The 15,672-nt window shown below is 35.5% G+C and overlaps 3 protein-coding genes across 3 annotated transcripts; all 3 read right to left on the minus strand.

Moving 5' to 3' along the window:
- Window positions 1-728: 728 nt before the first annotated feature.
- Window positions 729-3,094, minus strand: LOC119190182 (fatty acyl-CoA reductase 1-like). Its single transcript, XM_037441481.1, has 4 exons — window positions 2,925-3,094; window positions 2,691-2,781; window positions 1,018-1,140; window positions 729-788 (listed from the first exon to the last, which is right to left on the minus strand). Exons 1-4 carry the CDS (start codon window positions 3,092-3,094, stop codon window positions 729-731), a joined length of 444 nt encoding a protein of 147 aa, XP_037297378.1.
- Window positions 3,095-7,189: 4,095 nt separating this feature from the next.
- On the minus strand, window positions 7,190-8,971 carry LOC119190183 (fatty acyl-CoA reductase wat-like). Its single transcript, XM_037441482.1, has 5 exons — window positions 8,926-8,971; window positions 8,726-8,793; window positions 8,465-8,654; window positions 8,131-8,354; window positions 7,190-7,849 (listed from the first exon to the last, which is right to left on the minus strand). Exons 1-5 carry the CDS (start codon window positions 8,969-8,971, stop codon window positions 7,526-7,528), a joined length of 852 nt encoding a protein of 283 aa, XP_037297379.1. The 3' UTR covers window positions 7,190-7,525.
- A 33-nt stretch (window positions 8,972-9,004) lies between these two features.
- Window positions 9,005-11,100, minus strand: LOC115448779 (fatty acyl-CoA reductase 1). The gene is made up of 4 exons (XM_037441483.1): window positions 11,013-11,100; window positions 10,701-10,822; window positions 9,744-10,027; window positions 9,005-9,215 (listed from the first exon to the last, which is right to left on the minus strand). Exons 2-4 carry the CDS (start codon window positions 10,710-10,712, stop codon window positions 9,005-9,007), a joined length of 507 nt encoding a protein of 168 aa, XP_037297380.1. The 5' UTR covers window positions 10,713-10,822; window positions 11,013-11,100.
- Between the last annotated feature and the right edge of the window lie 4,572 nt (window positions 11,101-15,672).

A 15,672-nucleotide genomic window follows, 5' to 3' on the forward strand; every position in this document is an offset into this window, starting at 1 on the left:
TAATTATGCATTTATTGTAATAAGATATAAACAGAGTACTATCAAACATGTTTATAATTTTAAATTACATACAAATTAAATTTAAAACAAGATTGTATTCCAAAACATGCGCTTTTACACAAGTAATTACATAAAGTGCGGACGAAGGTCAATTGAAATTATTAAGTTGGGAACAGTAGATAATGAAAACAAGAAAAGGAAACTATATTTGAGTTTCTTAACAATAATTAGCTATTGCCAGTTAATATTTTTTTTTTACACCTCTTGCGAATGATCCAAGTCTGCCATTCATAGCATGAAGGTGTTTGTGTTTTTTCGCCAAGTCACTATACTATCGGGTTATAGAATTAGAATTTGTTTCTATAAACTTGCAATATGAAGACATTTAGATTTCAGAATTGAAGGTTTTGTTAATTACGACTTTTTCGTTAATACAAATTCCTATACAAGGATATGTAATTAGAAATCAGGCTAAACATTACATTGTTATAAAAGATACAGTGGTAAAGATATTGAATACCCATATTTTTGTATCGTCGTATTCAGCAAGTTTTGGATTTAATTACACATTTATTCAGAAGCACTAGAGCCTGATTATCTACAATAACACCAGCCCTGTGTTATATTAGTTGGAGATTATAAGAATTATTGCTACGTACCTTAGGTTTGTACACTGCTTGGATAGAGCTAGTATTTCCCTGGTACCACGCACGTTGATCAGAGTTGCTTTATGTAAAGTCTCTTTCTTCGAATCTAGTGGTAGCTGCCATGTGGAATATAACATCAACCTGAACGGAAAATATACTTTAATAACATAATATCAGACATTGATAAACGACGTGGGTATTTTGAGACTGTGAAGTGAATATGGATGTTGGGGAAGCTGATTAAGACACGCACTTCAGTTTTAATGTGAGTCTTATATAGTAGATTTTTGAAGCAAGAGTTAAATAAAGTTAATCCCATACTACTATTTGCCGAAACTTAAGCCATATTGTAACACAAGAAGCAGATTACCTCTTCGGCTATGGTGACCCAACTTTGGACGCTAAGGCCGAGTCGCAATTCGGCCACATCTCCTTCGATTGTTTCTATTTTATTCCCAAAATCTGGATTTATTGCGCGCAGGGTATCAAATACCTGAAATTATAATAATATCATTTTTCACTGTTCACGATTATTGGATAAAATTCATGGTTATTTTGTTTCATGTTTGTTTCTTTTGATATCATTCCTCGTATTGGCCTTTAATTTGATTGGATCTAGTGATTAGTGATATAGTAGTCTAAATCACTAATCTTTGATTTCAACCATCGCTAATCCTACTAATCCGTTATTATGGATATTACAAAAGCTTTTTAGGAATGTTCGAGTAAATTGCATTGCTTTATTAGATATGTTCGCGATGAAATATTGGGTTAGTTATATTGATTCATCTGACTTCATCATTTCTCATGTTGACGGAATTGAACTAGCTAAAATCAGTACAATACAGAATATTTAAAACAAACTTGTCTTCAGTATATTGACGAGAGATATTCCAATTATTATAAGATTTTTACAGATAGGTCTAAATTTAAGGCGAATATTGGTGCGTCTTGCTTTGACCCACAAACAAATTCTAGGGTACGTTTTAAAATTCATTCGGATAATCTAAATCTAATCTATTATATCAGCCGAGCTCGTAGCTATTTTAGAAGCTTGTTCTTATGCAGAGTCAATCTTATATAATAATATTGTAATCATCACCGACTCAAAAAGCTCTTTAGAACATTTGGCTCGGTGTACGACTACCATTCGTGGCGCTTCTTTAGCCCATAAGATTTTAAACCAAATTATTTCGTTGCAGACCTAAAAGCACGATTAAGCTACAATGGGTTCCTGCTCATATACGTCTTTGTGGTGATGACACCGCAGATTTATTAGCTAAAGAAGCGACGACGGAGGGTATATTTTTAAATCCTGCACCACATTTTACGGAATTGTTAACACAAGTAAAGCGTCACTGTATCCAACTGTGGAATGAGTTTTTTGATAAACGTTCCCAAGAAAAAGGCATATGGTACCGCACCATTCAACCTGAGCCGTTATAATCTCCAAGGACGTACGGAGCGACATAGTCGCGAAATATCGACCAAGCTCCTTAAATAAAGATTTAAAAAAGAACAACTTCAGACTCGATAGTGACATTATATTTTTCCTTAAATATAAAACCAAATTAGAAGCGACTTTAGGTGACGAGGGCAAATATAAGAATTGCTAGTGGTAGGATATATTTTATTTTCGCCCGGATAGCGACTACAGTACATAAGGGGTTAAAACCCGCTATAGTGGCCCACGTAAATGTGTCGCGTTCCGGGAATAGCCTGTGTATATCCTGTTCCAACCGGCCGGTATATGTAGGTAGATTTGTAACTTTGACTTTTCGGATGACCGAACCTCAGTCTCGCCCCCCGTGACCACAAAGAATGCAAAGTCTTTGAAAAGTCGGGAGAAATTATAAAATAAAAACTGCGATAATATCCGTAAAATAGTTATATTTTTAATGTCTACCATTCGCACAAAACATAAAGAAAATTGTTAAGGTGATATTGTGTTTTGCTGCTTGCTTTCGAGCCCCGGACTCAGGAATTTGTGCCCGATATGGCGATAACTTGTTTGTTGTTTATGGATTTAATTTAAGTACTTACTGAATCTTTTCGTAAACCAGTGATTCTTTCTTTACTTGACGTTCCCTTTTTCGGTCTTGATATAACGTAAATTTTTTTTACATCACAAGATCTGGAAATAAGTTAAAATTCTTCAGTGATAGAACTTCGTCCTACTATAATATATTTCTCAGTGCTACCGTTGATTTTTATTTTATACTTTCTGAAGGGAAATATGATACCTCTAGGTCAATAAGGTTGTATTTGCCATATCACCTGATCAGTTTCTCAATGAGCAGTTTCCCGAGAAAGCCGGTACCTCCAGTGATGAGGGCCGTCGTGCCGCTGAAGAATTGCTGTATCTCACAGTCACCGCGAGCTGCCGCTTCCAGGATCGGCGTCTGACGCGCTTTCGCTTCTTCCATGAAAACTTCTGCGGGATCCATTACTGCGACAACTAGGGAAATCAACTCAACAAGTTGATTTTGAATGCAGAATCTATATCCTGTAAGCCGGGAGTCCCTACGTATACACGGTTATGTCGAAAATTTCTTAACCCTTAATTTGGCACCGATAAAAATATTCAAAATATATGAATTTGACAATTTTGTGGCTTCAGGGGTATGTCATAAATTATGGAAAAATGAAAAAAAAATCTACAATAGCCCACTGCTGGGAAAAGTGGTGTCTGTCACAGCGGACCTTGCCAATTACCGTGAAATTAATGGTCAGATTTATATATTCGCTGAGGCGGACCCTGCCAAATTACGGAAAATAAAAACCATAATTATTATTATGGTTTTTATTGAAAATTTAAAAAACAATTTCTGGGGGCTTTTCCTGTCACGAAACATAATCTTGTGTTGCATTTTATGCAATACACGACAGTTTTCTTTTGGCAGAACCTGCAGCGTCCTTCTTCCATGGTCGAAGGGAAATGTCCTATATTGTCGTATTTTAATGGACTCAAAGGGCGGAGTGCATGCGGTTTCTTTACTTTGACGGATTCAGTCTGTTTTCTTTTAGCAGACCTGTTTGCCCTGCACAATAAGTCATAAATATCATAACTAAATGCTTCCAAAGGTTTTTTAGATTTCACGTTGCCGGAATGTTTTTCTAAGCGGTTTTTATCACATACAGCTTCTACGAAATGTCCTCGAGGTTTCTTTTTCATGGCTTTTTCAGTAGGTAAAACTTTTTCTGCTCCTCGAAGGCGATTGCCTCGAATAGTGCCTAAGGCAAAAACACCATAGTTTTCTCGAAGAATAAATAGCAACTCCGGTGAAGAAAAAAAGTTATCGCAAAACACGAAAGATGGTTTTTGACAAATACTTTGACACTTAGCTTTCGTAGATTTGGAAAAGACCTATGATAGAGTGATAAGGAATGAACTATGGTCAGCTTTGTCCGTGTTTGGGGTGAGTAGTTTAATTCGAGCACTCAAGTCTCTCTATGAGAACTCTAGTGCTTGTGTTAGGATAAATGGAGCCTATACTAACTGGTTTCGCATTGATAAAGGTGTGAGACAGGGATGTGTAGCGTCTCCATGGCTTTTCAACCTATTTATGGATGGCTGTCTAAAGGATATGAAAGGGAGTGAGTATGGGCTGAGGATGAATGAGTTGTCACTCAATTGTTTACTCTACGCTGATGATCAAGTAATTCTTGCGTCATCGGCGGAAGAGTTACAAAAGTTAGTGACGATTATGGATGGTGTTTTGGGAGAAAGGGTATGAAAGTAAATATTAGTCAAATGAAAGTTATGGTATTTGAAAGGGACACTAGCATGACAGAATGCAATATCCTTGATGAGAGGCTACAGCAAGTAAGAGAGTTTGTATATCTGGGTTGTTTTCACTAGTGATGGTAGGAATGATAGTGATATAGATAGACGAGTGAGTGCAGGGAATCGGGTGAATGGGGCGCTGGACACCTTTATGGGTAGCTGCAAAGTGTCCAAAAAGGCACGACTGGCTGTCTATAGAAGAGTGTTATTATTGCCCACTCTGATGTATGGTAGTGAAAGTTGGGTATGGCAGAAAAAGCATGAAAGTAAAATTAAAGCAGTGGAAATGAGAGCGTTAAGAAGTATGTCTGGGATGACTATGAATGATAGAATGCGGAATACTAAGGTCATGGATATGTGTGGAGTGACAGAGGATGTAGTTACAAAAAGTGAAAAGGGTGTGCTAAGGTGGTTTGGGCATTTGGAGAGGATGGATGATAAGAGACTGACAAAAGGGTTTATAAGGCGAATGTGGATGGAAGAGCCGTTAAGGGTCGACTACACCGAACCTTCGAATGTCAGATATCTGACATTCTCAGTAAAGGCCAGTTCAAAAGTACCCTGAACCGGCGGGAATGCATGAAAAGATTAATGAAGGTAGAGGAAACGCGAGAAGTATGCCAGAATCGTGCATAGTGGCAATCCATAGTCTCTACCTACCCTATGCGATAAATATAATATGTATGTAATAAGGACTTTGTATTTCAAACTGTCTTTACCTATTGTGACGCGCGTCATTACAAGGCGTTTCTTGTGACCTCGACGGTGACTCTAATTAAGTACCTACTTAAGTGAAACGCAAATGTCGCATATATCAACAGTTAAGCATTTGGTAATCGTGACATTACGATCAAGCTCTTTAAATAAAGATTTAGAAAAAAAAGCATTTGAGAATAAAAAGCAACGAAATTAAATTATTTTTCAAATTTCATCGCGGCTTTTTAATTTTATTTTTTTCGAAGGCGAAGACTGCAGCCTTCATGAACACGGGGCGGACCGAAGAGTAGGTCGTCTGAAAAATCAAAGTTACAATATCTATTTTACTTTCACTATAATAAATTTATTTAAGTAGGTTGTTGACGTTTCCATCCACGCAGAATGAGCTTACAGTGACATAAAGTCGAGCATTTGAGTCAGGTTGGCAGCTTGTCTTTTGGGTACCGTTTTTCCGGATAATAAAATGATTATAAAATTAGTTTTACTTTAGTAATGCGTTTGTTGATTTATAATAACTATTTATATAACTACATCTCAGTATTTTTTTATCATTGTTCAGGTCATAAAATAGTAGAAATGACAACATATGTGCTATACCATCTCTTTCCTGTAGATCTACATCTAAGATCTGTAGATCTGTCGTGTAGACATTCTATTAAGATCGATCGTAGGGATTGATTTCAATAAAAAAATCTTCACCGCACCTTTGAATCAACAAATAAATGGGCGAATCAGAAGAAAAATTTTATATATTAACTTATTATGATTGGTTTATATCGGACGTTGAACGTGGTTAGTGATAGGGCTAATTATTATAATCGTCTGGTCTAAAAGCAACATGGTCGTTTCATCTGTCTTACTTTTAACAGTTTTCCGTTACATTTCATTTGGGTAGAACCACTGGCTACATTCTTTGTCGTCCACTTGATGTGTTAGAACTATATCGATCTGATGTACTATGATTAGTTGTATGTGGAACGAGATAAGTAAATTACGGATCATACGTACATCCTAAATCAATTGCACTGTTAATTATTAAAATTTTGTTACATTGCTTCCTACTACATTAATAACACACAGCTGAAAGAAGTGTTTAGTATGGGTGTTATAATGGACAGGCATTTGAATTTTCGAGAACATATTGACTATATTGCAAGAAAAAGTGCCCTGATATCTGGTTTCATCCTTCGCCAAACGAAGATCTTCAGAGACCCAAGCATATCTACGCTCTATTTTAACTGTTATGTACGAAGTGTACTTGAATATTGCTGCCCAGTCTGGAATCCTACCTACAAAATCCACGTTAAGAGATTAGAAAGGCTACAAAAACGATTCCTTTACCATCTTTGTTTTATTGACAACAAAAGTCGGGAACTAACATCATATGATGAGAGACTTCATCACTACAACAATAAAGCTTTAGAAAAGAGACGGAAAATTGCCGATATTATGTTTCTATATCAAGTTGTAAATAGCATTATTGATTGTCCGAATATATAACAAATAATTAACTCTTCTGTTCCACGTATTGGCAGTCGCCTGAGAAACTTTGAAACTGCCATCTTATCGTACAAATCATGGTCAGCTTTCGTCTATTTATCGTATGTGTTTAGCTTATAATTGTATAGACAAGGAAGTTGATGTTTTTGGTATATCGATAAATAAATTCAGAAGACAATGTTTTAAGTATTGTTAGTGGATATCTTGTCCCAAAATTATGTTTGTTATGTTAGTATGTTTTTTTTCTTTTCTTCTCTCTCTGTTTTGTGAGGGTGCATGATTAGTTTCTTTTATTGCGCATGATGTGTTCACATATTTTAGGTTATACACAGCAACATTGTGGTGTGATATTGAAAGTAAATTTAAATTGTAACTTTTTGTGTAAGAGCCAGTTTTACGAACCATTAAAAAAATTCTTCTACGTTGTCGTCATTGTAATCATTGCGTAAGCGAATTAATAAATAGATATATTAATTTAATTGTTTTCACAACAGAGACTTTCTTGAAGTTTTTCGTTTACATTATTGTAACAAAATAAAACAAGTGCAGATGGTTTTATTGGAGTCTCCTAAACCAAATGAGCAGTTTAAATAAAACATCATTGGTGATGTGGAGGTGAATTTAAACAAACAATTTTGTTGGCTTTATATTATTATCATAAAGGAGAAACTTTTGGTGTATACAAAGTTAGAAAAATGGATGACAGCTGTGTACCCGTTGTTAGTGGCCTCGCGGATGCGCTCACGCAACATGGCTGATGACAGTGCGCGGGCTTTGTTAGCGCGCGGCAGGGCATTATACAGCCCGACATCATAATGAATATACTTTACCAATAATCACCTCATAGGTATATAAAAAAAATAAAAAAGTAATTTTATATACCCAAAGAATAATACATATTATGAGATAGGAGTAAATTGGCAGAATAATGAAACTGGCAATTTTGAACCAGAATTGCTTCCCTTACTCCGGTGGCGGTGTTCTTCAGCCCGTCCTTGATGATGTGTTTGCGTACGCCGAGGGTGCTTATGAACGTTAAATTAGTGATATTCAATGATCTCAAATCAAAGTTGAACAATGCTTTATCCGTTGCAGACATTTTTCTGAACATTTCAACTGTGTTATCGTCTCTCCAGCGCCATTCGTTTAAGGAAAAACACGACAATATTAGCGATGAATTGTATATTTTTTTATATAGTTTTACAAATCTGAAAAAAAAGTATGTTTTCTAGCAAAAGTGAAATAGGTGATTGTTTGATTAAGATAATGAAATCTGTGGCTATAGTATTTAAAACAAATATTTAGTTGGCTTTCTAAACGAATTGATAATAATGTAGTCATTAATTGCATTTTAGCATAAGACGAGTAAAATGAATGATCTGTGTCGGTAAATCGTATATCAGAATATAGGTACTTAGCGTTTACGATTTATCAATATCAATGTAATTAAAACTAAAATAGCTTCTGTTTCTCTCAAACATATTCTAAATAAAGCGGAATCTTACGATGGTATTCCTGTTGGTCTTTTAACCCCAACAAAAAGTACAAAGCATCCACAATGTAGGCCGGTATGTAGTGTAATAACCAAGTCAACAGCCAGAAGATATGTTTGTTGCTAACCTCATAGGCGCACGAATACCAGATACATTTAGGAGTTTGAAGAACCTTGCCACTTTCACTGCGTAATAATTTATTCGCTTGAGCTGTTGGTAAAATAAATACAGATTATTTTTTTATATGAAATTGATTATTTAAATTTTTTCATGCATTCCTTAAAAGTGAAAATACATTGTCCTACATTTCAGAAACTTACCAGGTTTGAACAAGTCCTGGCTACAGAGTGTGTATATTTTAATGTCTTTGTCTCCATTATCGTAATTTATCTTTGTCTCTAATGCAGATACTATAAGAGCGTTGGTGACGAAATCTGCCGGTGCAATGTTCACTGTTACAGGTGCAACTAAGATAACGTGGCTTGCTCCAAGCATTATTTCTAGTACAATCTGAAACCACACACGTATAGAACATTATTCTGTATTTTGATACGAACCCAACTATAATATATAATACGTACACCAACAGGGCCGTAGATACAGCTCTTGTCAATCCAACCGGGTGAAGGTTCAGAATGTGCACCAATAACTGAAAATTACGATTAAAATTGGGTAACAATACATATTTGGGCTATAATTTACATATTTAAACCGAATAGTATTACATTCATATGAAGTCCTCTACTGAACATAGGCCTCCTCTAAAGATTTCCAGACAGACCTGTCAAAGCAGACAGCATCCAGCGTGTTTTTGCAATTTTTATCATGTCATCTGTCCACCTTGCAGGTCCAAAGTTTTCTTATAAATATGTAATATTCGTTCGAAACGCTTGTCTAGAGGCGAATATAAAGCATGTAATAGATATGACAGAATGTTTTTGAAATATTCTCAATGTGCAACCTATTGGCGGTCTGACAATGCAGATAGGAAGGTCTTCGGCGCTGGTACGCACCAACTCTTCAGCCACGGCTTTCGTGAATGTGTACGTGTTTGGCCAGTCGTCAATCAGTCTGTAATTACAATGAACAGGATTATGACTTCTTTCATCAAAATATTATTAATTAATTAATTCTTAATACTGAAATATAAAGAAAAGAAGGGAAGTTCTCAATTAACATACTTTTTGATGATGAACAGATGATGAGATGTGAATGGCAGAGTTTGAGTATAAGTTTAAAGCGCAAAAGCCTATATAAATTGATAAAGCTAAACAAATATAGGATGTAAGATAATATAATATTTCCAAGCGCATTAGCACAAACAAATAAATAGAAGAATGGCATCACGTACCTTTACTGGTTTGTAAAGGATACGCGATACAAGTTCTAAACTTAGTGCGCATCTTAACGCAGTTGTAATAACCCATATAATGTAAGTGATATGATTTATAAATAAATAAATAAAACTGAGAACGTGATGAGTTTCGAAAGAGAATGATGAGAACATTATCAAAATAAAAAATAAAACTGAAGAGAATACATGGCAGTATATGAGTGAAGTAAGTAATTTATTTTAAACATAAAAAAAATAAGTCTTACTTTTCTGTGATATCAATCAGTCTTTCATCATCCATACTCTCTACAATCCTTATTAAAACTTCAGGACTAATAGGGCTTTTATAGAACTGCTCCAGTATTTCAGAGTCGATCCTGCTTCGTGTCGCGTGACAGAACGCTGTCGACACGTAGATGAAGGACTTGAGTCGCTTGCAATGCTTGGCCATCTCCAAGACTTCCCTGGTACCGCGGACATTAATCAACGTGGCCGTACGCAAGAATTCGTTAAACTTCGTGGTCGCTGCCAGATGAAATATTATGTCTACCTACAGTGATAATAAAATTCATTATACAATTCAGAAATCAAAGCTAATAAAATTTTGTTTTAGCTTACTTGGAGTAGACGTTATTAGAGTAGCGTAGTTGGCGCACATAAGCAGCAGCGTGTTGTCAGTTTTGTGTTGCGGTTTGAAGGACATTATATCCAGTGTAACTACTCGTCTTAATAAGATTTAACTTTCCATGTCTCAGAATTGCGAGCGCAGAGGAATACCAAATAATACTTTGTAATTCAAGGTGTTGGATGGTGTTTCTACTGTTTATGGGCGGTCGCATCGCTTATCCTTAGGCGATCGGCAAGCTCGTCTCATCATCCAAAGCAATAATAAAAAACATGGATGGTGAATCTAAATATTTTGGTTTTAATGCAGGAGACAATATAGTAATTATGCCAAGTCGTAGCTGCGAAAGTAGAGGAAGGCCGTGCCTAGCAGTGGGAGAATATATAAAACAGGGCTGATATTATAATACATAGTATTTTTATAATGCCAAGTCGATAAAATATAGATCAAATCAACGAATTACATTAAAGTGCCATCAATATAATTACTTAACCTTTTAATCGCTTGGCAAAGAATTTATGATTCTGTCTCCTGCTTCAAAGATGATTCAAGCATTTAGGAACGTATGACAAGGGGCGTTATTATTTAAAATCCTTACCTTTTGAATCATCGTGCTAAAATCTCTGTTATTAAGCCCTAGTTGTTCTTCTACTATATCGCCTGCTACTGGTGTTATGCATTGTCCAAAATCTGGTTGCTTTTACGTAATTGATCAAACACCTGAAATATAATTTTAGTTTAGATTTCAAATTATTTGTTAATCATATAAATAAATAATTCTGTTGCTGAGAAACAATATTACCTATTTCATATGAAATAGAGCTCAAAATCCTAAGATAGTATTGTTAAAGCTATATGGATTAAATCAATCCTGGCCTATCAGCTATTAGTATCATCTAGTTATACTTACAGCATCTTTTAACAGGACTTTTAGGCGTTCTGATACATTTTCTCCTTTTTTCGGTCTTAATAATATATATATTTTATGTATTTTGCTGGATCTGAAAGTGTATGATCTATATTAATCCAACTAGATTTTTTTTGTTAATAGAATAATCTATCTAATAAACTTATAGTCACTGACGCCCACGAACATCCAAAGACGAATTATAACAACCTGGATGTTTAAGCAAGCAAAAATAATTACAGATTTTGTTCAAACTTCTAATAAGCTCAAACCCAAGAGCATTGTTGTGTTGATTGGTGATCTCTCACCAGTCGTAACTCTATCTGGACTAAGTGGAGTGGGTTAGTTTAGTGCAGGACAAAGGTCCTGCATGTAAAAAAATAAGTATCGAATCCTTGCTTTCTATAAGTTGAGTGTACACATCGGGTATCCTAGCATAGTGAGTGTTCATTGATGATTATTAATATATATAACACCAAGTGACTGACTCGCCGCTGGCTTATCTTCTTTGAAAGCTTTGATGTTACCTTATAAGTTTCTCGATGAGAATTTTGCCTAGGTAGCCGGTGCCACCGGTCACCAGAACTGTACTACCGCTGTAGAATCTCTGGACTTCGGAGTCTCCGCGCGCTGCAGCTTCGAGCATAGGTTGCTGCAGGGACAACATTGCTTGCTCGTAGAATTTTTCCGCTGGATCCATTTCTGTAATAAAAATGATCGGATAGTTTATTTTTATTATAGTACTGCTATAAAAGGAAAATGATTAGAATTCCAGCAGTCTAATTAAGTAATACTTTATTCGTCTTTAGCGTAGTCTATATCATTGTCATTTTACCACTAAAATAGTAGATTTAAGGCTAGAATTGCAAATAGTAGTTTAGTCAATAATTTTGTTCTATATTTGCAATTGTAAATTGAAAAAGTACAGGTAAACGTACGTGAAGAAAATATTTTTTAAATAATAGGTTTGTTTTGACTAGTCAAAGAATAATTCATCAGAAATATATATTCCTTTTTAAGGAAAATAATATGGTAAGTCAAAATCAATATAAACATGAAAACAGTAATTAGGGCGCGAGGAAAAATCAACCGAGATCACAAAATAAATTATTAACTAATTAAGTAACTGCAAAATAGCGATTTAATAATATAATGACAACTGCTGGCAAATAGCATTCATTCGGAGCCCTAGTTCACTTTCTGATTTTTCGACAGTTATGCGCCCTTCTTTATACTACAAATGAAGGACATCTGGGTAATCAGATATAAAAACCAGTGTTATTTTTAGAAACGAAAAGTTCGAGGCCAATTTAAAATAAATACTTTCATTCCGTTGTAAGTTAAAAATTACATTTTATAAATAACTTCATTTATGAATAAACGGTTACTCTGAAGTACAGGGAACTAGCTTATGCTCGTGGATTCGTCAGTGTAGAATTCGTTTTGGGACAAGTATTAAAACTAGCCTGTATTCATTCTTAATGTTCAAGTAGCCTACATAGCCGCTTTAGCCGTGAAAGTCATACGGAGTTCTTTCGTTTATATATTATTAGTATGGATTTTTATTGAGCTTGCTGCAAGGTGACAGTCATAACTATATTGCAACAATTGTGTTGCAATACAGTCCTTTTAACCACTCACCAACGACGATCTTGATGTCTACATAAATTCTCCTACGTAAAGTCTTCACATCGATAACGTTATTGACGTAATAAGGATGTGAGGTATTTTGACTCGTATAAAAAATATAAAATTGCTGAAAATATTACATCCTGGAGAGATGATCTAAAGTCTTAAAACAGATACACAAATAGGCCAGGTCGATGAGTATTGAATTTCGGATTTATAAAAAATCTAAGAGATAGCTTGCTGTGCCGTATGCTATGTGAAAATCCAAGAGTTCAAACACCTTTGATGTTCTTCTAGTTCTATTTGGTGTTTATACGGCTCTTTCGGTGTACATACTATTAAAAGATTATAGTTTAGCTCGTATGAGTGCAATATAATATTCTGTACATACGTTATTTTAGACGGTATTAGGAATTATCCTTCGACTACTATAGGTTGTCTTATTTGCGCCTGCAATATGAGACATTGCACTGGCAGATTTTGTCGCAGATGCTTTTATATTATCTGCATTTTAAAATATACACACTTTTTAAACTATTATACCTCTCTTAATTACATATGTTATTATTTTTTGGCGAGAAACACAAAATAGTAGACCTAAGTAAAACTACAGCCCAACTCGCTCCCCCACTATCCCCGCCCATCAGTGGAGAAGGGTGAGATTTACCGAAAGGGAACACGGTATAACATATAATAATAATATCAGCCCTGTATTATATACTTGCCCACTGCTGTGCACGGGCCTCCTCTACTACTGAGAGGGATTAGGCCTTAGTCCACCACGCTGGCCTAGTGCGGGTTGGTAGACTTCACACACCTTCGAAATTCCTATAGAGAACTTCTCAGATGTGCAGGTTTCCTCACGATGTTTTCCTTCACCGTTAAAGCGAACGATAAATTCACAAAGAATACACACATGATTTTTTAGAAAAGTCAGAGGTGTGTGCCCTTGGGATTGAACCTGCGGACATTCGTCTCGGCAGTCCGTTCCACACCCAACTAGGCTATCGCCGCTTAACTATTAATATTATTTAATTTAATTAAATTCTACATAAGTTACGAAAGGGAAGCCGACAGGAATCGGGTTATATGGACCTCTTGCTAATGCCGCCTGCTCACTTTTGCATTACAGAAAAATGTTGAAAAAATCTATCACGAATCGCTTTATTCATCATTTAATTTCGACTGCCTTGGTGGCGTAGTTGTATAAAGGTACTCTGTAGTTGTACCTGGGGGTCAACTCGAGACTTTAGCACTGCTATTGAGGTTTTTTCTACTAAGTCTAGCCGAGGGTATAGATTTTGTACAGCCGATAGATCATATGACAATAGGCTCGCCTCTTATCTGATCAATGGACGGAATATACACCCTGGAAAATTGTTGCATCAGCTCCGCCTCTGTCCAGCCCTTTGGAGATAAAAGGCTAGAGTGTGTGTGAGTGTATGTATTCAGTTTTATTACTCCTTAATTTATGTTAGGAGTTTACTGCAATGAATACTTAAAAGTGCATATTGCGGTCAACCGTAGTCAGGCGCTGCTATATTCAACCCAAGATAATGGACCTTCCAAATTAATATTGCAATGGAGGAATTGTGATGAGACGATATGAAGGACGATGATTCGGCTTACACTCGTCATTGCCGACTGACTGCCTGACTAAATCATATCCTACTAATTACATGTTTACACTGCACCGTATCTATATATATAAAAATGAATCCCTATTTCCCTTGGTCACGCCATCACGCGTGAACGGCTGGACCGATTTCACTATTTAGGAAGTTGAGCGCAACGTTAGAAAATTTAAGAAAACTTAATTTCACCGATTGACAGAATGCGCGCTGCAAATTCATAGTTAAGACGGGACAACGTCTGTCGGGTCAACTAGTTTATTACATAAATAAAGATAAACCTAATTATTTTATATTCATCCTAACCTCCCTAATCTTTATAATTGTCTCTTAATTTTGATGGTCATCTTGAGCAGTCTTTATCAACAACAATCTCGCTCCAGTCAGACATACACTTTGAAAATAGTAATCGTCGAAATCAATTTATTTTATATCATTTGGAACTATTCATTAACATAAGGTAGCGTTTGATCTTTTTAGTAAATATGCAACTATCAGTTTCAAACAGCAGGAAGTTGTGAAATCTAGACCTAAATGACTTAGAGTTGACAGCAGATATAATCAGGGTTCGTTGGCATGGAACATTAAGTGCTCGATTTGCCAACATTGAACAAGACTTTTGCAACTGGCTTGTTCACGAGTAGTTGAAACTAATATATTGGATGTAAATGTTTTCTTGTCTATTGCTTGCGTATTGGGCTGTAATATTTATACCAAGTCTACAAGTTCGATCCCATGACGGGTACATATTATTTAGTGGCATATTTGATTAAAAACAAATTTAATGTTTAGGTTTTTTGTTTTATAATTGCTTTTGTTAAGCTTCATTTGTTTCCTTGATTTTTTTTTAATTATGAGAGAGGAGGAAAGACTATGGTGGTCATTTTATTGTAAGTGATTACCGTTGTATACAGTCGCGAAGACCCTTGTATGGGAATGGGAATTGAGAGAAGATGGAATTTATTGTCTCCCAGAAAAAGAATCGAAACTAGTTTTTCGAAATATGAAATTTCATATCGTATTTTTTATCTTCGTTTAAGAAGCTTCTTCGTATTTTTACATGTCGCTCCATACCCGAGAGTTTGTTTTGTTTTTACTTTTACAATTTACTAGCGTTAATCTAGTGGTGAAATTCAACGGTCAAATTTAATATATTTGTACCATAATGATTTCTTATATTTACGCGAATGTTAGACATTAAAATTAAACTACTTTCGGGGGGACTGTCCCCCCCGTGACCATGAAGGCTGCAAAGTCTTCGAAACGTCGGGAGAAAACTAAAATATAAAAAACCGCGATAGAATCCGAAAAGTAGTTTAATTTTAATATTTGTACCACACAATTTAAATTATTAGCACTCCTTTATATGAGCCTAATTTATGCCAAATCTCACACTCTTCCAC

This window comes from Manduca sexta, chromosome 22, assembly GCF_014839805.1.
Source record: "Manduca sexta isolate Smith_Timp_Sample1 chromosome 22, JHU_Msex_v1.0, whole genome shotgun sequence".
NCBI lineage: Eukaryota > Metazoa > Arthropoda > Insecta > Lepidoptera > Sphingidae > Manduca > Manduca sexta.